At 40.5% G+C, this 24,880-nt stretch overlaps 1 protein-coding gene across 5 annotated transcripts in view; it reads right to left on the reverse strand.

Moving 5' to 3' along the window:
* Window positions 1–24,880, reverse strand: part of DENND5B (DENN domain containing 5B) — a 199,772-nt gene that overhangs the window by 31,853 nt on the left and 143,039 nt on the right. For 4 of the 5 annotated variants that reach the window (XM_030543467.1, XM_030543458.1, XM_030543481.1 and 1 more), the window contains 6 exons: window positions 22,532–22,682; window positions 17,804–17,897; window positions 14,167–14,298; window positions 13,505–13,657; window positions 12,928–13,006; window positions 9,942–10,023 (listed from right to left, as the gene is read on the reverse strand). In XM_030543467.1, the coding sequence (XP_030399327.1) occupies window positions 9,942–10,023; window positions 12,928–13,006; window positions 13,505–13,657; window positions 14,167–14,298; window positions 17,804–17,897; window positions 22,532–22,682 (691 nt within the window). Of the gene's footprint in view, window positions 1–9,941; window positions 10,024–12,927; window positions 13,007–13,504; window positions 13,658–14,166; window positions 14,299–16,497; window positions 16,609–17,803; window positions 17,898–22,531; window positions 22,683–24,880 lie in introns of all 5 variants that reach the window. The other variant, XM_030543486.1, reaches the window with a different exon arrangement.

Raw genomic sequence — 24,880 nt, forward strand, 5'->3', positions numbered from 1 at the left:
GGTTAGCTTCTGCTGCTGCATGTTAACAGGAAAGAAGCATCAGAGGGCACTGTGTATATGAAGGCTGGAGAAGCCGAAAGACAATGGCTTACCGTGGCCGCATGCAAACTGAATTCTGATACCCAGACCTGCGTCAGTGAGATCTGTAACACTAGAGCCACAGGCACTCAATATTAAGATGCAAAATGCGACCTTGTAGTGAAATCACATGTGCTATGTAAGGTGAATAGTGTTGTTCACTGTGAAAGAGTATAACCATTGTTCTGTAAAATGTATCTTTTTAAATACTTGTCTCTCTTTTTCCCTCCCTCATGCAGCTGCACGTTTTTCAAGCCTCCCTACTCCATCCTGAAGGCTATCTCAGATAAGGCGGAGGAAAAAGAAGACGCGAGACGAAATGTTCTCGGAAGTCATGGAAGTAACCCGCAATGAAAGAGCTCATCTGAATGAGTGGAAGGACGTGGTAGCAAAGTACAGGAAAGATGCCAGTGAACGTGAGGATAGGAGGGACGCTCGAGAGCAGAGGTGGCGGCAGGAAGATCAGCAGTGGTGGGATGCAACGCTGGAGCTGCTGTGTGATCAAACTGATCCTCCGACGTCTGGTGGAGCGTCAGGAAGAGCAGCGGGGTCACAGAGTGCCGCTGCAGCCCCCATGTAACCACCCTCACCATGTTCCATATCTTCCTCACCCAGACGTGTAAGAACGCGTGGGGGAAGGCTTCGTGCACCCGCCCACTCCACCCCCCGTGGACAGTCCAACCAAAAGGCTGTCATTACATTGAAATGAGTTTAAAGGCCTTTTCCTTCCCTCCTATCCTCCTACCAAACCACACCCAGGATACCTTGTCAGTTCTCTGCATCTTTTTATAATTACTTTTTAATAATGAATACATGATTTTTAAATGATAGTGACTTCATTTCCTTAAACAAGCTGTAATCGAAAGGGGAGGGTGGGTTGCTTACAGGGAAGGAGTCAATAAAGGGGGTGGGTTCATGAAGGGGAAATACAGCAGTCACACTGTACCCTGGCCCGTGATGAAACTCGTTTTCAAAGCTTCTCTGATGCGCACCGCTTCCTGGTGTGCTCTTCTAATCGCCCTGGTGTCTGGCTGCGCGTAATCAGCGGCCAGGTGATTTGCCTCAGCCTCCCATCCCCCCATAAATGTCTTCCCCTTACTCTCAGAGATTGTGGAGCACACAGCAAGCAGCAATAACGAAGGGGACATTGGTTTGGCTGAGGTCTGAGCGAGTCAGTAATGTGCGCCAGCGTGCCTTTAAACAGCCAAATGCACATTCTACCACCATCCTGCACTTGCTCAGCCTGTAGTTGAACAGCTCCTGACCACTGTCCAGGCTGCCTGTGTATGGCTTCATGAGCCATGGCATCAAGGGGTAGGCTGGGTCACCCAAGATAACTATAGGCATTTCAACATCCCCAACTGTTATTTTCTGGTCTGGGAAGTAATTCCCTTGCTGCAGTCGTTTAAACAGAGTAGTGTTCTTGAAGACGCAAGCATTATGAACCCTTCCTGGCCATCCCACATGGATGTTAGTGAAATGTCCCTTGTGATCCACCAGTGCTTGCAGCACCATTGAAAAGTACCCCTTGCGGTTTATGTACTGGGTGCCCTGGTGCTCTGGTGCCAAGATTGGCATATGGGTTCCATCTATTGCTCCACCACAGTTATGGAATCCCATTGCAAGAAAGCCATCCACTATGACCTGCACGTTTCCCAGAGTCACAACTTTTTGTAGCAGCAGCTTAATGACTGCTTTGGCTACTTGCATCACAGCAGCCCCCACAGTAGATTTGATGATCGACTGACCGGTAGCTGTCTGGTGTTGCAAGCTTCCAGAGGGCTATTGCCACTAGCTTCTCAGCTGTGAGGGCTGCTCATCTTGGTATTCTGGCATTTCAGGGCAGGGGAAAGCAAGTCTTAAAGTTCCATGAAAGTGTCCTTACGCATGCGAGTTTCGCAGCCACTGTGAATCGTCCCACACCTGCAAAACTACACAGTCCAACCAGTCTGTGCTTGTTTCCCGGGCCCCAAATCGGCGTTCAATGGCTAGAACCTGCCCCATTATCAGCAGGATCTCCAAAGCACAGGGGACCGCAGTTTGAGATAATTCTGTGTCCATGTCCTCATCACTCTTGTCGCCGCGCTGCCGTAGCCGCTGCCACCTCCTCACCTGGCTTTGCAGGTCCTGGTTCAGCATAGACTGCACAAGAATGCGCAAGGTGTTTACAACGTCCACGATTGCGGTATTGATCTGAGGAGGGTCCATGCTTGCTGTGCTATGGCGTTTGCACAGTTCACCCAGGAAAAAAGGCACGAAATGGTTGTCTGCTGCTTTCACGGAGGGAGGGGTGAGGCTGTACCCAGAACCACCCATGACAATGGATTTTTTCCCCATCAGGCACTGGGATCTCAACCGAGAATTCCAAGGGGCGGGGGAGACTGCGGGAACTATGGGATAGCTACGGGATAGCTAACCACAGTGCAATGTTCCAGAAATCGACGCTAGCCTCGGACCATGGACGCACTCCATCGAATTAATGTGCTTAGTGTGGCCGTGTGCACTCGACTTTATACAATCTGTTTTACAAACCGGTTTATGTAAAATCTAAATAATCTCATAGTGTAGACGTACCCTAAGGCAGTAATACACTTCAAAAAAGAAATACAGTTACATTGGGAAACCCAGTTATGCCACAGTAGCTCCCTTGATAGCGTTAACAAATACGGTATGTTTTGGAAGGTAGCATCTGCACTCCTAAACTATGGTATAGTCCAAAAGCAGGTCTAGATGAACAGTAGTTAAAATGCCAGTTGCCACTGACATGCCCATTGTAGCCATCACTGGCGGTGGCAATGACGGCAATTTAAGGAAGAAGTCTACAGGAGACAAAGCCAACAGAGATCTGACATGTTCCAGGAGAACTGAACACATGACTCAGACCTACCTACGCTGTTAGACCTACCCGTGTTAACCTTGTCAGGAGACTATTGTGTTATAACGGAGACCAACAAAAATAGTTTTCACCAGTGCAGTTAGTATCTAAAATGCTAGTTCTCCACCCAGATATTTACACTAATACCCCTTCACACTTCCAGAGAAGTACAAAAAGGGCCTTGCGTAAATGACAGTCAAGCCCAGAAGGTTTTCCACATGTTTGTTTGTAAGAAAGCAGAGCAATTCTGAACAGTTTTTTTTTTTTTTTTTTTTTTTTTAATCTTTCCATGTTCCAACTTGGAAAGAATACAAGCAGCTTTAGAGCAGAAAAAGACTGGCATGGCAGATTGTAGCCTTTTTTAAAAAAATAACTACAAGGAAAAATGAATAATGGTTTTCAGTGCATGGAAAAAGTGGCTGGAAACTTTTTAATTTTCACTCTATTTGCATGTTAAGTGCACAGGCAATTCAGGCAGTTCCATCCCTTTGTGTAAGTCTCTAAGCTTCATCCACCATGACTGAAGTGAGCTTTGTTAACACCTGCTTTTTAACTCACGTAACACCCTTGAAGGCCCCATGTGCTCTATAAAATGTCCCATGTTATGAAATTTGACATTTACTCCAAAAAACTGATGAAATTGTGCTGCAACTGCTGCTTATTATGCTAACTAGGATAGTTTCATTATTACCTTGTATTCTGCCCCTGCAGTCTCCCCACCCCCCAAATTAGGGTTGTAAGCTCTTCAGGCAAGGGAGTGTGCTATGTTTATATAATGTCTAGCATAATAGGGCTGGGGCTTGTAGCTGCTGCCACAATACAAACAAAAAATAATGCCCTGTGACTGCAAGACCCAATAAGCTAAAACCTTTTAAAAAAATTTTTAAAGAAAATTTTCCAACCTCATGTTATGAAATGTGAACAGGTCTAAAGAGGGACAAGATTAAGGGCCTGTCTAAACAGAGAAGGCTGTAGAGGCTGCTTAGTGAAAATGCAACCTACACCAAAGAGAATGGCTTCTCTCATTGGCATAGGTACTCCATCTCCCCCAAGAGGCGGTAGCTATGTCGACTGGAGAAACTCTGTCAACACAGCACTGTCTACAGCAGGAGTTAGGTTGGTATAACTGCATCACTCAGGGGTGTGGATTTTCTACCCCTGAGCAATGTTTTTATACCAGCATAGACCCCCAAGTCTAAATGTACTATGTTTTTACAGTCTGATTAATTATAACTCCCCGCCTGTCTGCAAAAAGTAGACTAATGTTACATATACTGTCTTGTCCTTTTATTATCACATTCACGGCTTCCCTCTTTCAACACTGACTTGTATCACTTGAATCCTGTTCTGGAACTAGTAATCACTGTGTGAAGCAAATCCCTTGCTTGTATCAGACTGACAGCTATCAGTTAGGACTTCGCACACAGATAACTGGGCATATAATCAGAAGTCCTTGAGAAATAGGATGCACACATTACTCCTCCACAGCATGTTGAGGTGCACACTGCTGTTAAGTCCTTTGAGATGAGAAGATCAAAGCACAGAATCTTTTTTTTCCCCCTTCAGTGCTCACTTTAAATTGCCTCTAATATGAAACACTAAATAGAATATACTCTTTTCCTAAGAGAAAATTCATATAGATATGCACCTAAACCTTAATTTATTCTCCTTGTGTACATCATAGCTGTCTGGTTCTGTAGCAGAACCAGACATCTGTTCAGGGATTTGCATAGATTGCACCCTTGAAAAACATACAGCCTACCTGAAATATAAAAAGGCTCAGTAATCAATATTGGTGTTAACAAAAGCAAACTGTAATAAGTAAAACAGAATATTCCGGGACTTTGCTGCCAATTTATTTCATTTGCACCTGTGGGAATCTGACTAGCTCTTACAATTTATTAATATCAGTTAAAAACAAGGGCATATGTGTATCATTGCCCAGCATAAATACTTATTCTCATTATTGTCAGAAGAACACTGCACAGAAGATTTACTGTGGAGATATTGCTAATGGCTTCTAACCTATCCAGTAACATTTCAGAAACAAAAGCTACCCTTTTACACTCATTTTGGTTTACTATAAATCAGCTGGTGGTAGTGGTACAGCCTACACTCCCCAACTCAGATGGGGTCTTCTAGTGGGCTAAGTGCTGTACACACAGTGAGAGATGCCTTCCCCTGAAGAGCCTACAGTCTAAGCAGACAAAAGAAAGGGTGGGAATGGCTAGAGGGGCGAACAGAGGTGAAGAGACTTGCCCAAGGTATCACAGCAGGGCAATGGCAGAGCTGGGAAAAGAGAACACAGTTCCTGATTCTCAATCCAACAGCCTATCCTTTAGAGACCACCCCTACCACATTCTTAGACCATTCTCTATATAAACCTCTACCCCGATATAACACAACCCGATATAACACGAATTCGAATATAAAGCAGTGCTCGGGGGCAGGGTCTGCACACTCTGGTGGATCAAAGCAACTTTGATATAACGCAGTTTCACCTATAACGCGGTAAGTTTTTTTGGCTCCCGAGGACAGTGTTATAGCGAGGTAGAGGTTTATCAGGCACGAACGGTGTACAGTTTTTTCTATAAAGCAAAACAGATTTTAAAATTGCTTTTTGCCTTTGGCTCCCTATTCTGTTTAAAGCACAACTTTGTGCCAAGGAGGCAGTGGGCACAATATTGGACACGTGCAATAACCATCACCTTGTTCAAAAGTGATAGAAAGTGAGGCTGAATCGTTGTAAGGTGTTTACATAACCGTATAACTATCAAAACAGGCAATACTTAGGGCACTGCTTAGATTTATTTCCCATTAGTAGACTCAGGCCAGGTCTACACTACAGACCTCTATTGGTAGGACTATGTTGCACAGTGGTGTGAAAAATCTACACCGGAGTGATGATAGTTATACCAACCAACCCCACTGTGTAGACAGAGCTGTGTCAATGGCAGAGCTTCTCCTGTTGACATAGCTACTGCCTCTTGGGGAGTTGGATTAACTGTGTTGACGGGAGAAGCTCTCCCATCAGCATAGCAGTGTCTTCACTGACGTGCACTGCTGTATGTGAAGACAAATCCTTAGTGCCATATGACATTCAGTAGCACTTCAAAAGGATGAATAATTCGTGTCAGCATAAACCTTTGTGTGTAGTTAAGCCATTAATCACAACTTCACACCTCCCTTATGGTGGGAGGAAAGCATGCTGAAGGGTTATGTACGTTAGATTAAATTTATCATCCAGACTTTAGCATGTGGTATGACCAGGTATATTTGTGTATATTCACGGGTGTACAGAAGCGGAACAGGGCATTTTGCTTCAATTATTTTTCCCATGGAGTAGGAAGCGATCACATGATTCAAGCAGCATAGCTAGGAGATGCTTTCATTAGTCAACTCTGCCATCGTTTGGAAGACACAAATCATGCACGCAGTGTTAACCAGGCTGCCTCCTATGCCTGAAATAACCTGCCTGTACAACATGCAAACTTCCATTTCAAGTCTCTTGTACTTCAACCCATTCTAATAGTCATTGACTCTTTCCATGTTTGCCAACTTAAGAGCTAAATTTAGACAAACATATGACAGCATCCATAGTGTGACAGACATTAACATGACACGTTGATACAAAAACAAGTAACCTCATTACTTTATAGTGTGTAAGTCTGCCTCCTGTTCAGTGTTCCCACTCCTTTATCCGTCATCTTATTTCTATGTGGCGTATCAAGTTTTCTAACTTGGAGCATAAGCCCCTCTACACAGGCACCATCTTTTTTCCTTTTGCTCGTAAAGCACCATACCCACCAAATGTACTGTAAATATTCCCTGCCCCTTAACATTAGTAGTGAAACATGAGACACAAGGTGGGTGAGGACATTACCTCACTCACCTTGTTTTCAATACCCCAGGACTGACGTGGCTACAACACCACCACATACAAGTAGTGAAACAATTTAACTATGTACTATAGGTAAGATGAAATGTGTTATTTTGACTGAACTACATGATCTCATCACTGGAAAGTATTCTGAATAGTCACCTGGTAATTCATGTTTCTACCGCCTGTTTTTGCCAGATAAATGCAGTTAGCTAATACCCGACTACGTCTTGCTTTTATAATGGACAGGGAAACACTCTGCAAGACACTTCAGTTTTCTTCTTCTATCTGTAAATTGGTGGCAGCCCTCCAGGAAAGCCATCATCATGTCATCTTTTTATCCTCTTTGTTATTGTACTTTTCTGACACCAACACTCTCACTGAAGTCAGCTAAAACATCAAAAGGTTGGTTTGAACTAGCAGTTAGTTAGTCAGAACAGTCCCTAACACCTCAAATGAAAACATTCCCTTATGAGGAACTGCCTGGCAAAGTCACCTCAGCCTCTAAGCTTTCTTGTTCCCTAAAGGTTTTCAAACTTTACTACATGAGTGAGACCCACTGGAGTACAGCAAGACAGTAAAGTAAGTCAATTGCTCAGTTTTTAAGTATCTTTGTATTATATCATCTCCACTTCAATTTCTAAGTTCCTTAAGTTTCCTTCCCCTTCCTCTCCACCCCCCCAAAAATGTATGGGTATTCATGACACAAAGCACTGCCAATAAATCTCAATACAGACCGGGAAAGCCTCCTTTTATTGTCAGTAGCTGAACTGCTTTAGAAAAAAAAGGACTACAATGTATACTAAGCTGTGGGTTGTTTAGAGTTACCTCTTGACTGGTTTTCTATTGGAGCTATTGCAAAATAGATCTCACCACATTACAACTGATGAACACGATGCAGTCAGTTGCTTGACAGTTGTCCCATGAGGTCAGTTTATACCACTGGTCAAACAAGAGTGGCACGGATTTAAAGTCCTTTCAGTAACATAAAAGATACATGGTAGCCACTGCTGGGCTTATTTTCTGGACTTGCTGACTGGTTGATGATTTAAAAGAGCAACTGACCTGCCAAAGATCAGTCAATCTGCAAGCCTTCCAGAAGAAAAGGGACAGTTTTAAGACGAATAGTCCAACAACTACATTGACTACCTTTTACTACTTTCTTCAAAGCAATGAATTGGAGAAGTGGTAATCCACCAGGAGCAGAAAGTAGGATTCCAATAGAAATTAACAGCCCAGCACCATCCTGAGATCCCTTTCAAAAAAATGTACAAGCAGCAATTGAGTCCTCAGGGCAACATATGATCTGCCTTTGTTAGAAAGAACCCTTTCTTTGTAGTCTTGGTTATTCATACATTTGGCCAGAACTATCCCGTTGAAGTGATGAAATCCCTCATTACTAGGGATATAAAATTTACTTTGACTCTTGATCTCTCCAGAGAAAAATTAAACAATTAATCCACTGAACAATTAAAAGTCACCAACATATGCAGTAACACAAGAGTCTCCAAAAAATGCAAAGCAGCTAAATAGGTTTAGTTGTTTAAAAACAAAACAAAAAATCAGGCATGTGCTTTGTCAATTGTACAAACACCATTATTTAATTTCCATCCTTGTCTCACTGACAGATGTCCACGTCACAACCCACCACAATGGTAGTAACTAGCAACTTTGTTGCCAGTGTCTTCAGAGAAGCCAAAGACTGAATGAGCCATGGAGACAACACTACTGTCTAGGGTGACCAGATGCCCCGATTTTATATGGACAGTCCCAATATTTGGGGCTGTGTGTTATATAGGCATCTATTACCCCCATCCTGATTTTTCATACTTGCTGTCTGGTCACCCTACCACTGTCTCATCTGCACAGGGGATCTCTCTGGATCTGAAGCTATTGTTTAAGTGTTCACAGTTAACGCCCAACATGTACACGAACACAGGGTATGTAAATTCTTCATCTGTGAAAGAGCCTTGGAGACTGAAGCCATTTATTCACAGAATAGGTACAGCATAGACAGCAAGCACAGAAGCTGCTAAGCTGTACCTCCACATGGGCTATGTCAGTGTGTCTGAACTCTGGTCTGGAAGGAGCACCTCCACATCTGAGATGGTACAAGTCTCTGTGGCCCATTCAGCCGTTGACCTTTCTGAACACAAAAACATTAACAAGGCTGCTAGTTAGTAGTAGTAATGGTATTATTCATGATGTGAATATTTGTTCATAGGGGGGAGGACAGACTAATTGACATTAGGCAAGAACAACTTTTGGTCACTACCAGCCTGAACTGAAACCAAACTTGTGACCTAGCAGTAAAAACTCTTAAAGCTCATTACTGGTCCCAGAGTCATCCAAGCCCTCAAATTACTTAACATGGCTTAAGTTCTTCTGGGCTGCCTGAATATAAAGTGTTATACAAAATACAAAAACCGAATTAGTAATTTTCTATCAGCTGATTAATTTTGTAAAAAACAAAAAAAAATTGTCTTATAAATGTTACACTTTGCTTCTCAAAAAATACAGTAGATATTGTTATATAGCTTACTGATAAATCCACATGTCAGGAATAATATTTCACTAAGAGCAATCATTAAAATTTGTGCTTGCTCGATATATGTTTTCAAAGTCTTATTACCATTTGAATAGCAATTTTTGATGAAATATCCATTTAGAAACTAATATAGTTCAGCCATTGTTGGCAGATTTTTACGTCCATGTAGATTCTAATTTTTCTGTTTTGTCTTTGCAAACTTAGGTTTTCCTGTTTCAACAAATAAAATATTGTACCAGGTACTTCAGCAGCTCTACTTAAAATATTTTTTGCTACCTAAAAGTATCATATCAGCAATAACCACTTTCAACATTTGGCGTACAAATTTTCTTTCCATGACACTTTAGCTGAAGTAAAACAAAGCAGCATGCAAAATTAAAGGTTTTATAAAATGTATTTAGAGGTAAACCACGTGGATTTGAGTAGGTGGTCCTTACACAGGAGAAAAATGACGAATTCTCCTCAACCTAAATAAATACAAAGCATTTGTGTTAATGTGAATCTGTGTAATGATCCTTATTAAAGCCATAATAAATGCTTTAAGAGTAAAAATACTGTACCTCATATCATGAGTAAGTGAGACTCTCAGTGTAGGTAATGTAATTCCTGTGTCAGACTTCCTTCTTTCCAGGCCCAGGGCAACTGTATAGAAAAAGATACATAACATTAAAAGAATAAAAAAATTCCAGTAGTTTGTTGTACATTCACCTACACATCTGCAGAAGAAATCATACAACACTGAAAATTGCAACAGTTATATGCAGTTTCAGGAATAGTACCAGGCAAAGTGTTCTTCAGTTTACCTGCTTCCACATTAATATGTAATCTAGGTTCCTTTTTCCTTTAGCTAATTCAAGGTTAAGCTTGGAGACTTCACATGATTCATCAAATGCATCCTTCTTTGCATATGAAATACATATACGTAAATCTGTTCCATCAGAACAGGACACTTGATAAAACTATTTTTACTGAAATCTCTAACAACTGAAATCCACTTGATAAATGTAGAGGAAGTAAAACTAGCATATTAGATATTAGGAATATCAAGCGTTTCTGCACTCTAGTATTTTGTAATGGCAAAGTCAGATCATATTTTGCACTCTGGAATTCATGCATATCAGTCAGATTGCTTAGTGGCTGTCTATTAGTCATAGACAGTGGCATGCAGCGACATTTTTAGTAAGACATGCAACAACTATTTAGATTACAATTAAAACTTCCCACCCTGATGAAGAGTTTGCGCCGCTAGCTCTGATCTTTCATGGACAACTCCGCTCTACACTTGCATGCCTTTTTTCAGTCCTTCATGCAGAAATGCACTAAATTAATTCACCTTAAGAACTCAACCAATGTGTCCATATAGCTATAATCTATTAGATCTTAGCCGCATGTGTGATGACATTTTAGTAGATATATGGTACGAGAATGCAAATCTCAAAGAGCTATGCTAATTGTCTATGGCACACTTAAGTTAATCATCTGCCAGAAATGTACAAAGGCATAATGTCTCAATAATTACTGAATCACTGAGTCATGCAAAAGAGATGTTTTCCTCTTCACTTGCATAAGGTTTTAAGGGGGCTTGCTATTATGTATTCAGTTCTACACTTACATGCCTTTTAGTGACATTCCACAAAATGGTGTCCTCCATGCAGCATGATCTCGCACATAGTGTGTGCAAGGTCACACTGTACAGAGGATGCTATTTTGTTCTACAAAATGGTATCCCCCGTGCAAGTTCTAGGGCCAAATGGAATCATCTCAGGGGCCACCAGTTGGACCACGTTTAATTCTGGGGCTTGCAGTGCATGACGACTTGTCTCTGGTCATAGATGCTTATTACAAAGCTGTCATGACTCAAAAGACTAGTTTATCCATAGATATACACTTGGGGCCTGATCCTGTGAGATTCTGAGTTCTCAAATCCTACTATAGGGATTTAAGCAAGAACTTTGAATGGGGGCATCGAGAAAGTGTTGAATCCTTGCCAAAACGCTCCCCATGATTAGCCAATTGCTGAGAGAGAGGGAAGAATCATACACACTCATTGCAGTCATAGTAGCATATTTACACCAAATGAATTTTGTGAAATCCTTATGCCTGTCCAAAACACAATCCCGAATTAATTCCTGATATATAAACATTGCTATCAGCATAAACTGGAAATACCCAGTGATATCTGCTACATTCAAAAAACAAATCGGAGGAAACGCAGGAAGACCATCTAATTCAGCTAAAAGTCTTACGAAAACAATGCTGAGCAACAGCTGCAGTGCAGCGGAGTTCAATGCCATACCAAAAGAACCATGTATTACATATCAGTGAGGTAGTTTAATGCCTTTAGAATGACAAACCAAAGAGAATTCCCACTAGGCAAGAACTGAGAGCCTGGGCCAACGAGCGAGGATCAGTTCTACATAACTACTGAATGTAGTGTTTGCTTCACTCCCTCCCAGCCTGAGATTGCTTGTATAGGCCACACGTCATGGAATTCCAACCTTGCTGTTTGAAGTATAATGATCTAGATTAATAGGCATGAATACCAAATTTATCAAAAATAATTCTATTAGACATGAGAGGCCAGATTAATGTTCCTATTTATATGCCCTCAGATACCTAGATCAAGGAGGGATTTTTGTACATCACTTTTCTGAGAATAATTTACTTTTCTGGAAATAGTCTACAAAATCTGTCTCCTATCAATTAAAAGCTCATACATTTGGTATGTTCTTGACCAATAAATTCCATCACAGTCAGATGATCCTAGAAGAGCAAAGTCTGTCCTTTGCTTATCCTGAATATACTCAATCTTCAAGTTAGGACGGGTAACCAGCAGGTTATTGATGCAAGGAAAGCTTCGTGAATGTTTGCACTGAAGTTTCAACAGCTTTAATGGATTTGTACAAAAAAAGATTTAAGATTTCTAAATAATTTATAGAAGATAACAATAAAAATTTGTACATCTGTTTATTTGAGCAATGACAGACCATTCTCACTGATGGAAGAATATTTGCGGCCTCAAGTTGAGCCTCATGTCTCTAAGAAATCCAGCTGGATGCAACTGAAGTCTGGCGCACTATAATATTGTCTAGTACTTACAAAATGCCCTTTATCATTGTCAGGGAAGGTCTAGGTACACTTGGCCCTGCTTCAGAGGAAGGGGCTGGACTTGACCTCTTGAGGCGCCTTTCAGCCCTACATTTCTGTGAACCACTTCACAAAACATATGGACTTTTCATACCTTACTTGGTGCTTAGTCAGAGCTGAAATGGAACAGACTAAGCAAAATGACATATCCCATGATTTTCCAGAAGATGGTAACAGTTATAGCATCATCATTTGAGGCAAATGAGCCATTTGTTTAGTCCAGAGATCAAATATTTGAAATAACTCAAATTACAAGTGTGATGTCCGTATCACTGACACACTGAAAATAAAAAATAAAATACACCACGAAGTGCTGCGGCCTTAGGCCAACCAGAACCAAGATTGCTTACTGTTGAGTCTGAGAGACTGTATACGGAGAGCAAACTCCTGAATACTCACCCGGGGATTCTGCCATATGTTCTTGCTTCTCTTCCCTTTCCTGGTACTGAAGCAAATGGGACCACAAAGCAGATTTCCCCTGAAAATAGAACATGTAGGAGAAGTTTAAAATAAATAAGAAAGGAGCCAAATTAAAAAGCTAGATATTGGATTAGAGCCTGGTGGTTTAGTGAATCCAGGAAGTCACTTTCGGTTCTTGCTTCAATTCTTTGCTCCTGAGCAATGAAACCAAGAAAACAGGAAAGGACCCCCTCACAGAACAAGTAATTTCCTGTGATCATGAAACTCTAGTCACTGTTTTTCTCCTCAGTGTTCCCTCCCCAGTCCTTCACTTCGCTTGAGGATGAAAAAAGCTATTTTGTTATTACAATTTGTGGAAAGGCTTCTCTTGAAAGCCTCACAAAAATTTTAGGAAATGAATAGCTGTGCCTGAAGTGTTTAGATATATAATTTCTCAATAGACCTGAGTGTAACCAATAAATAGTTTAAAGAGATGGATTACAGAAAATACTTTTAATATGTGCTAAATTGTACTGTGTACAAGTGCTTTTTCCTGACCAAGTTTCAAGTTACCAACCTGTTTGACTTGTAGACCATGGCTCCAGATCCTTTCCAACAGGTCACAAAGACTAGCAATCAATGTATTTTCCTCCAGACCTGTTATGTTGGCCTCTCCATGTCCCAGCTCTACTGCTTCATGGCCCATCTTCTCCACCAACATACGTTTAGTCTACAAGACAGCAAGATTTAAAGAGTATGTCATCCAGCAAGCTGTGAAATCTACAGATTAGTAAACTTGAATCTGGCCACTTAATCTTGAATCTTGGCCAATTCTGATTACAAAATGTCTATAGTCAAAAGACTATTAATTTTAGGTAAGTTTCTATATAATGCATAACATAAGGAATTTGATACTACATTAAACTATGATTGATGCAATTATACTCAGATGTCAACAAACTGTTTCTTCAGCTACACAGGAGGGCTTTTCTATTGTTCACAGAAGAGGTGCTCTATAATAGAAACAAGGACTTGATGGGTCGCATACACAATGGTCACTATACTCTGTGGACTGCTCCTTTTTGGAAGAGGCTCCCAAAATCCTGTCAGTGTGTGAACATTTTAATAGAGAGTTTATATGAACACCTTCTCTCCAGTTCATGATCATGCAAACTACCTCTTCTCTCCCATTCTCGATCCCATAAAATCTCTACCAACATGTTTTAAAAAAAAAGTTACCTTCATGCGACATTCTTTCAGTAACCCTTCCACAAATTTCCAGTTTGTCTGAGCAATTACAGCTGGAGAAAGGTCTGACAGTTTGGGCTGCCTTAAATTTTTCCCCAAACTTCTTGCCTCCTGCATGTATTTCTAAAAAACAGAATTAGTATTAATATGCGATTCCCTGGCTTCCTTAACTCTTGACAGACAAGCACGGATATAAAAAGGACTCAGAGCATGTCAATCTATGCACTCTAGTGATTTATCTGAAGCTTAAGTACAGGAGTGGAGAAGTGTAACACCCCACAGGCCAACAAAAAAAACTTCCCATGTGGTAAGTGCAATTGAAACGTCAAACAGAACTAGCCAGTGGATTGTGTTATGAGCTAGTAGTCCAGAGTTAGCCAAAATGATACCTTCAGTGAGCATAACAGTCCAAACCTGCATTAAACATTTCTTTCCATTGTTATTTGATTTTCACTAGTAAAAGGGATGAAAAAGCCAACTGAATAATCTGAAGAACATAGTGTGGAGCTGAATGAAAATACTTTTGAAAGAAACTAGAAAAACAATGTGGGAAGAGGAAGGAAGAGGAATTCACTGATTTCAAAGAATTTTGGCTGAGGAAAACAAAGACATGTGACAAGTTGGTCCTTGTCCTTACTGACAAACTTTCTTAATCACTAGGGAGTTTATTAATTTAGACTTGTTTTAAACAAAACTCTATTTTTGGACTCATTTTGGAAAATGGCATTAATGCAAGGTACAGACAGACAAACAGTGAACAGCCAAGGTTTTAAAAACATAAGTGCCTAAAGTTCAACTAAATCTGTGATCTCATATTCAGAAGTGCTGAACACCTATTCATGTTAGAGAGGGCGCTATGTGCTTAGCGCTTCTAAAAGTCAGACCACAGGTGGAGTTAAGAGCCTAACTTTAGGCCCTCATTTTTTAAATAAAATTTTGTTAAACTCAGCAGGCAAGTACTAAAAATAGGTCTGATGATTACAAGTTTGATATTCTATTGGAATGTTGTTGAATTAAACAATTAAAAAACAGTATGATGCTCCTGTCCCCATATTGTAATGAACTGTCTCCCGCTATGGGTAGGTGTTGTCTCTCACCCATATAAGATTCAAGAATTCCCCACTTGTTTTCATCCATTAATTCTTTCTGCACTTGAGGCCCCACAGAAGGACTGGATGGTACTTCCTTCAGAGAGATAATCCTGCTGTTTAACTGGGCTGCAGGGCTTACTTTAGAGCGAGACAATGCACAGGGATTGAGCATGCTGTCTCTGCAGCACTTTCAGACCTTCCCTATCTGGAGAGAAGATCATTTTGAACTAGTTTGTTTAATGAAAACAAAATCCAAAACTGGTGTCACTGTAAATTGAACAAAAATTACTTGAGCATGAAAAAAGAAATGGTGGAAGATCATGGCAGAATGCAAAATTTGGTCAAGTGAGCTCACAGCCTGTTCAATAGATCTGACAGGAGAGGAGCATGTACGCCTGGTTATCTCTAATTAAACCCCAAACACTTATGCATAAATAAGATGACAAAGAAATAAAAACATTTAAAAAGTTGTTTTAGGCAATAATGAAAATATTCTGTTCAACAACTGGTAGCCTCACATTAGCAGTTTCATCCAATTTGTGCCAAAATAAACATCATGAAAACAGTGAAAAGGGAATAGCTAATAGGGATAGATTCAAACTTCTCTTTAAAGGGAAAGGGATAAAGAAAATAGATCCAAGTGTGGTCATATAGTCTGAAGAGTGAAAAAATTTAGACAACTGTACTCTATTCCTTAGCATGTCATCAAATGATAATGTATTATACTGGCAAACATTTTCAGTCCTGCTAACTATTGGTCCTGAAAGTTCTAGAGAAGAGCAAGTCTGCTATAGAAAGAGAGCGAGTTGGATTCTATTCTGCCTGTGCATCAGTATCAACCAACTACCATCACTACCTAAGCTTTCACTGCAGAATCTTCACTTGTGGCTTAAAAATCACAGCTGAGAAGGACATGCTTGTATTTGAGATCCTAAGCAGTGGGGAAAAAAAAAATTACTTTGGGAGGATAAACTTAGCCAGAGGGTTAAAATGAAATCCCATGACTTCATTTTCAGTGTTACTTTTCTGACTATAACCACACTTCAGTAACTACAGGGGTGTGTGTATGTCCAAAAAAAAAAAAAAAAAAAAAAAAAAAGAGAGATTGAAGTGATGTTGGAGAGTGATTCCTTATTCTAGTAAGATCTCTCAAAGAATCTTTCAGGAAAAAAAAACAAACAAAACAAAACAAACCTAAACAACCAACCAAAACCAAACCCAAACCACATACCAGGCAGCATTCAGAGAAGGATTTTTTAGGAGGTCGTGCAGGAGGGGGTGGCCCCTGATCCCACTCCCAGAATGCCATTGAGTTCTGACGAATCAAAAGCTCCTCCGATGGCTAAGAGGAGGCAGATATACCAATGGCAGAAAAGCCCGAAAGAGAGGAGACAAAGCAAAACAAGCATGCATATGAGGCACAACAACAAAAAAAGAAAGAAAAAAATTAAATAGACGATGAAGCACTGAAAGGGTTATGCTGAGATATACACAACACAATGTTTAAAACTATATTTACAAAGTCACATTAACAAAAATAAACTTTTCTAAAGGCTGTTTTGCTTTGTTTCAATTAAACTGAATTTTAAAGTTGTGATTGAAGAATTCAATTTTACTTAATGTTTTAATTTCCAACAGAACCATTGGTAAAGTTTATTCAGTAAGGCCAATGGCAAAACAGTATGAATGTTTTGTGGATTTTTTTTTTCGCTAATGATAAAAATAGCACAAGAACTACAGTCACACATGGCAGAAAATGTTTTTTTTAAACAATCAAAAGGAGAAACTGAAAAGACAGGAGAAAGCACACAAGTAATTGAGGTTTACAAGATGTGCAGAAGTAAGTTTAAAAAAACAACAACACACCAAACACTTCCCTTTAAATAGGCTAATTAGTAAAAACTTCTAATCTATGCAACACAAAAGAATGCTTACAATAAATCCTCCTCCTTTTTGTCTGTAAGTGGTCAGTATTTACCATAACCTCTCTGAAAAAACTCACACTTTTTATTGGACCCAGAGTGCCAACTCCATCTACACAAATGAGTCTCCGTGCATAAGTACAGTTGTAGGATTGAGGTCTATATTAGCAAAAAAAAAGTCTGTTTATGGCAAACAAACAGTCTGTTTTATTACAATGCAGAGCCTCAGAGTTTAGTATTTTAAAAAACTCTGATTTGTTATAAGACGGAAAAATTGGTGTAAAATAATAAGCCTGACTTTTCCCCCTTTCCTTTGCATTTTGCAGTATATGTGTTCATGAATTTTCAGCTACAATAGTAGTCTAAACAATCTACACTAATACACTGCTTTACAGTTCTTCAATTTAGAAAATACAAAACCTCTACAGCGCATGTACACAGTTTTGAATATCTTAATTACATACTATATATAAATGATATGTACATCATGTAATGGTCACAAAGATGAATGGAAACCTTGTGGTATTAAAACACTGCCGGAGGCAGCAAAATACACTTTGATTCAAGTCTGTGTTCTTTGACTGAAGTCCCCTGGTGCCTGCAGATATCACCTACCTCTCTTAAATCATTGTCCAGTCCAATATGTTCTGAATGTTGTCTAAGGCGATCTTTTCTGCGCTGTGTTGTGGCACTTCGACTGGCCCACCGACTGAAATTATGAAATAAGAGAAATCAGAGGAGTGCTTTTGTCGGTAGTTGCAGTAAGTCTGAAGGAATTATGCATTTCAAGAAGCACGCCTGCCTAAAAATTTGTGAATTACAATGCGTATTAGTTTTGATGAATTTCTGACAACCGTAAAGGTAAGGCTTCATGGCAGATTAGGAACCAGCGAGCCTCAAGAAAACAGGATGCCAAATGCTTGCCAGGGTCTCATGTAACACAGCACAAGTTAATAGTGTCTGGCTGATGACTGTGTACAGATTATGATATATAAATCAGAGCATGCGGAAATAGTATTTATTTACCTTAACCAAAAACATTTGTTTTTTTGAAGTTTTTGAACATTCAATTTGTATGCCACTCCTCTGTAATTAACCTGTTTGTCAACATTGGCATGAGGGTTGAATTCCATATTATCTGTCCTTGTGCATGTTTTTAACAAGCTTTATAGGCCAAGATGAATAAAAATGCTGTGTAAAGTTGTATACAGGACACAAAGCATAGCACACCAGCAAAATTACAGTAGTGCAGCCTGAATTGAAGATTTATAGTTTTAGAGGATTTCATATTATCGTTTTATAACCCCAATTAACTTTTAATATTTAGTCTGAACTCTGGACAAATCTTTGGTTCCCTTCCACCTGTATGTATTCATGCCCCCCACCCCAATTATTGGAAAATCAAACTGGTCAAGATGGTGCATGCCTGAGCTGAGTGAGCACCTAAGGCTATGTCGACACTACAAGTTATGGGTGAGACTCCCCTTCTCTTGTGCACAGACTAACGGGCACTCATCAAGCACAAGTCTAAATAGCAGTGAAACCACTGTAGCACTGGTGGCAGAGGCTGGGCTGTGCACATTACAAACCTGCCCGAAATCAGAAGGTATTTACTCTGCATAGCTCAGCTATGCCTCTGGTGCCATTACCGGTCTACCACAGCTAGACTGCAGACTCCTGGTAGCTTGATGACTAATGAGGGAGAAGAGGGGAAAGAGTCTGAGCATCCCACTAGGACTTTGAATCTCTTGGGGGAGATAGCTGGAACATTTTGTGAAGAATTAACAGGAGATAAGCAGGGAAGATGAAGGAATTTTAGAACATTTAAGCCTTTTTCTTCTTGGGCCACATAGGTCTTGCCTGAAATCTCATTGCAGAAAAATTAAGCTGTTTTAATATTTAATGGTAGCGATTAGATTTAAAAATTAACTCTCTCTCTTCATACATACACTGACCTCATACTTTCTGTATCTATGAGTGACCAATTTTATTTATTCCTCAGAAAGAAAAAAATGTGACTAGAACCATATTAGTAGTAGCTTCTGAGGACCATCACATGGAATGCCCTGGAACAGACGGTAAATATGAGTAGGGAATAACAGGTCACTTTGGTATGCTCCTGTCATCTCACTTCCACAGTATTCATGAAGGAAGTGCTCCTGTCAGCGTATTATTTCAGATGAGGAGCCAGAGCAAGGATTCTTCCACTCAAACATGGGGAATCATATGAGCAAGACCCTGAAAAGAAGTCTATTGACTAGGGTGTCCTGGCAGGTAGAAAGTAAATAAATTACTCTTCAGTACTTTAAACTAATTTTAGGTAAGGATGTGTACATGCGCATGGTGGGAAGGGATTAACAATGTCCATTTCTAAACAGAACATATCTAAGGTGGTTAATCCCTAATAAAATAGCATGAAAGTCAAGGTCGATCGGCATAAAAACAAATATACTTATACAGCTCTCTCACATACACAAGGACTAAACTTCAGTATTGCAGTCAGGCATATTTTTCCTTTCCAACAGATGAAAAGAGGAAGGGAGTGAGTGAGTGGAAGTAGTTTACGATTCATAGTTACGGCACGTGCTGCAGCATATACCTAACATATTGACAGGGCACAAGAACATGAAGCAACTGCATTTAATGTTAACTTAATAGGTTACACGTTCATTTAACCAACATTCCCCATCACCACCACTAAGATGGACACACTCAAAACACAGAGAGGAAGGAGACAAGAAATACATTCACCAATAGCATAGAAGATAATCCCTTGGAGGAAGGGCAGCTGCCAAGGTAGATTAATTTTTAGGTCTACAAACCTTGGCAGTTCACCTTTTACCAACAAGTTACATATGTTTTAAGTCTTCTCATGTGCATGAAATAGCTTCATCTTTTGTTGCCAGCATTATCGTGCCATAAACTGGTGACCATCTATCAACTTCTCCAGCTTTTATATTCATTTACTAGCAATGAAATTAATTATACCTTCAGAACAAATGGAGGCATGCATACATATACAGTATAGGTGTGTATGAGAGAGAGAGATGTATATGCAAACAATTCTGCATTTGATCTGCTCAGTTTAATATACTTCTATACAGAGTTAGAATATCAACAAACAGAACAAAAGCTCTAGTAGCCGCCAAATCAAAGTGGAACCGAATGGAAGATCAAAACCAAGATCAGTACCTTGCAATATGCAGCTTTGGTGACAATTTGGGGCATGAGGTGTGTTCTGTACTAGATTTCTATAGCAGATTTCTACATTCAACTCTCTGGAAGATAAAGGGAGCTGAGATTTTTTACAGGGCAGAATAGATTTTTTTTTTTTTGGTGACTTCATTGCTGTGGTGGTAACAGATCTTTTAAATAGCTAATATGGAGAGAAAGCTAAGTAAAATGACTTGCAGCAATTCTATTTTGCACTATAATCTTGTCAGATTATATAAATGAAAATGACTTGGAGAAATGACAAAACAATCTAGTGCTGCAGGAAGTGGTGATGACAATTCCACAGCTACCACTTTTCTCTTAGATTCAGTACTAAATCATTTCTCCCATGTGGTGTCTGGATTGCAAACTCCTTAAGGCAGGATCTTTGTCTGTAAGGTGACAGAAGCACCACATACACGGTATAGACATAATAAGTACATGGCGCTGTGGGACACTGTAGGAATGGGGATGCATATTTTTCATGTCAACTTTAGTTCTGCATGCACGACATTTTACAAGCCACTTTATTAATGTAGATCTAGCCATTTCTCAAAGGGTAGAACAAGAGGCACCATATCATTATAATGCTCTCAGACTGGGGTTGACCGAGGGAGCAAAAATTAAAAGGCTCAAGTATTGGGTTTTGAATCCTCTAAACCATCCAGTTCCAACCTCTGATTCACTTTCAGTCAGACTGCACACATCTAGTCAGAATAAGCCAAATTCTAGTCTTAATGAAAAGCATTTGAATACATCGTTGAAATAGAGCATTCCTGTTACTTGTCACTGCTCTGCCATATTAAGTATCCAACGAACATTTGAAATATATTATTTACACTTCAAATAGAAAAAAATGGGTTCTTTTTTTTTTTTTTTTTAATATAAGTTACACAAGATCTGCATTTCAGGCTGATGGATCCTCACTGCCTTTTACTTAAATGCAATGCATAGAATGGGGCATCTCTGCAAAGTGACAATGCAGCTGCTTAGGTGGTCATTTCAAAAAGGCCTTATACAAGCCACCATCCTTAAAGTGGTTATTAACATGTGGAAAGGGAAGTTAAGGAAACATTAATATTTCTTGAGCACTCAGTGATATACAGAACACATAATCTCTGCCCCAATAGGCTTACAAAACTTAGTTTAAGAAAACCAGAATAAAGACTATTCACCAAGAAGAAACTAGGCAGAGGATAATACTCTGTACTTACTTAGCAATTCTCATCTTCACAATCATTAACTAAACCTCAGTATACTAGTGAGATGAGTAATTAAGCAGTATACCTATTTTAAAGGCAGGAAAATTGAGGCACCAAGTTTGTAAGACCATGGCAAAGCTGATCCTGTAACAAAAAAAGATTCCAATTCCTGGGCCGCTGCACAAATTGCTGGATTACCCCTCTGTCTAGGATTGTTACAGAAGGGGCGCACAAAGTAACATAGGAAGTAGGAGGCAGAGATAAGAGCATGAAGTCAGCTGGAAGTGGTGCAGGAAGAAAAACCAGACCAGAGACCAATGAGGAAAGGATGGTGGAAGATAAGAGAATGAGAGATATGGGAGAAGAAGAGAGGAGAAACAGGGCCAAACATGTAGAGTGGAGGAACGACAATTAACATGTAAGCAAAACATTTATCACTGACCACTCTCTTTAGGGGAAAGGGAACGGGGACAGAAGAGTCTCTGTGGCAAAATCCATTCAGTTATTCTTTGTAGGCACTCACTGTTCATTCTGCAAATTGCTTTGATGCTCATACATTCCCATCCTTGATGCATGCTTTCCTTGGTCATATTTAATCTCATGCATCAAGCTTTATGTTACAGAGCTACAACAATCAATTGAGACTGAAAACACATGTGACAGAATAAAAAAAAAAAAAAGAAGATCACTGAGTATCCATCTCAAAAATGAGGATTAGCCAGAGCTTAAAGAGCCAGCTGTCAGCTAGCTGTAAACTCAAAAGTTGCCACTTCAGAGAAGATAGAAATGGTGAAAGCTGCCCCAATTTCACTGGACTGGAAAGAAACACACGTAGTTCCTGGCTTCTGTCCATAGAGTGAGTCAATCGAAAGAGAAACCTGGTTAGTAAAACATCTTCAGTAGTCCTGGAAATAATGAGGGGGCTTACTTGTTATTGGTAGGTCCTGTCGCCAGCACATCTGATTGCAACTTTGGGAAGAACCCTTGTTCGTATTTGCCTTGACCGATCTTCATATCAAGTAAGTGTGGGTGGATGGCAGTGTGATCAATCTTCATTAGCCGCTGTTCAATGGATTGGGCTGCAAAAGATATGCATACATGTATAATTACTTTAGTGTCCTAATCTAAAGCATGCGCCACAGCAGGGAACTTAACCATGCTCTGATTTTGTGCAAGTTCTACAATGAATTAATTGACCATTTTAGTTACAGCAAGCAGTTAACTTTCTAAAGCATGTGTATATATTAATGTAGAGAAGGACTTGCATGCATTCTGAAGAGTTCCCTCTCCACCACTAAATTAGAGACAATTTTCCTTTCCCCCACTCCACACAGCCCCAAGACCAGCTTTCCCAGCTGACTCTATGGGAGTGCTCAAAGGAAAGAGTTGCTATAGTGGAGTGATGAGAGGAACATAACTGTCACAGTGTAAGCATCCTCCTTCTGCAGTACTTCTCAGGGTACATCTACACTACAAGATTATTCCAATTTTACATAAACCGGTTTTGTAAAACAGATTGTATAAAGTCGAGTACACGTGGCCACACTAAGCACATTAATTCGGCGGTGTGCATCGAGGGTCCGAGGCTAGCGTCGATTTCTGGAGCGTTGCACTATGGGTAGCTATCCCATAGTTCCCGTAGTCTCCCCCGCCCCTTGGAATTCTGGGTTGAGATCCCAGTGCATGATGGGGCAAAAATCATTGTTGCGGGTGGTTCTGGGTAAATGTTGTCAGTCATTCCTTCCTCCGGGAAAGCAACGGCAGACAATCATTTCGCACCCTTTTTCCCTGGATTGCCCTGGCAGACGCCATAGCATGGCAACCATGGAGCCAATTCAGCCTTTTTTTTTTTTTTTTTTTTACTGTCATCGTATGTGTACTGGATGCCACTGACAGGTGATATTGCAGTGCTGCACAGCAGCATTCATCTGCCTTTACATGACAGCAGAGATGGCTATCAGTCATTCTGTACTGTCTGCTGTGCCATTGTAAATTGGCAATGAGATGACGGTTATCTGTCGTTCTGTACCGTCTGCTGTAGTCATGGGTGCCCCTGGCTGAGGTCGGCCGGGGGCGCAAAGACAAAAATGGGAATGACCCCCAGGGCCATTCCCTCCTTTATGGTATCTAAAAATAGAGTCAGTCCTGCCTAGAATATGGGGCAAGTGTACTAGAGAACCAGTGTATCAAAGAACCAGAGAGCACAGCCACTCCGTGTCAGATCCCACAGAAATGATGAGCTGCATGGCATTCTAAGGGGTGTCCCTGCAGCAACTCCACCCATTGCTTCCCTCCTCCCCAAACCTTCCTGGGCTACTGTGGCAGTGTCCTCCCCATTTGTGCGATGAAGTAATAAAGAAAGCAGGAATAAGAAACTATTGCTATGATGAGGACGGTTACCAGCCGTTCTGTACCATCTACGGGGAACGACCGGGAATCATTCCTATTTTTACCCAGGCGCCCCTGGCCAGCCTCATAGCCTGGAGATTTTTTTCAAATGCTTTGTCATTTCGTCTTCTGTAACGGAGCTCTGATAGAACAGATTTGTCTCCCCATACAGCGATCAGATCCAGTATCTCCCATACGGTCCACGCTGGAGCTCTTTTTGGATTTGGGACTGCATGGCCACCTGTGCTGATCAGAGCTCCACGCCACGGAAACAGGAAATGCAATTCAAAAGTTTGAAGAGCTTTTCCTGTTTACCTGGCCAGTGCATCCAAGTTCGGATTGTGACCGCTCTGGACAACAATGGTGCACTGTGGGATACCGCCCGGAGGCCAATACCGTCGATTTGCGGCCACACTAACCCTAATCCGATATGGTAATACAGATTTTAGCGCTACTCCTCTTGTTGGGGGGGGGAGTACAGAAACCTTTTTAAAGAGCCCTTTATATCGATATAAGGCCTCGTTGTGTGGACGGGCACAGTGTTAAATTGGTTTAATGCTGCTAAAATTGGTTTAAACACGTAGTGTAGACCAGGCCTCAGTCATGTCAGCTGGGGAAAATTAACACCCAGAGTGTGGCATCAACAGAGTTCTAAAACTGAAGTGCAACACTAGGTTATTCAACCTATTGGCCATTCTGCAGAGCAAGGATGGAGTTCACGAATACACAGACTGATAGTTAATGACAACATTTTATATGTGGGATGGGCAGGAGCAGAGTGTGATCACAAGAACCCCTCTCAAATGCTTCATTTATGAAAAATGAGGCAATGTTTGTGCTGTTATTTCATTTAATGTCACCCTAACAGTTATTAGTACATGGACAGGTC

This window comes from Gopherus evgoodei, chromosome 1 (genome assembly GCF_007399415.2).
Source record: "Gopherus evgoodei ecotype Sinaloan lineage chromosome 1, rGopEvg1_v1.p, whole genome shotgun sequence".
Classification (NCBI taxonomy): Eukaryota; Metazoa; Chordata; order Testudines; family Testudinidae; genus Gopherus; species Gopherus evgoodei.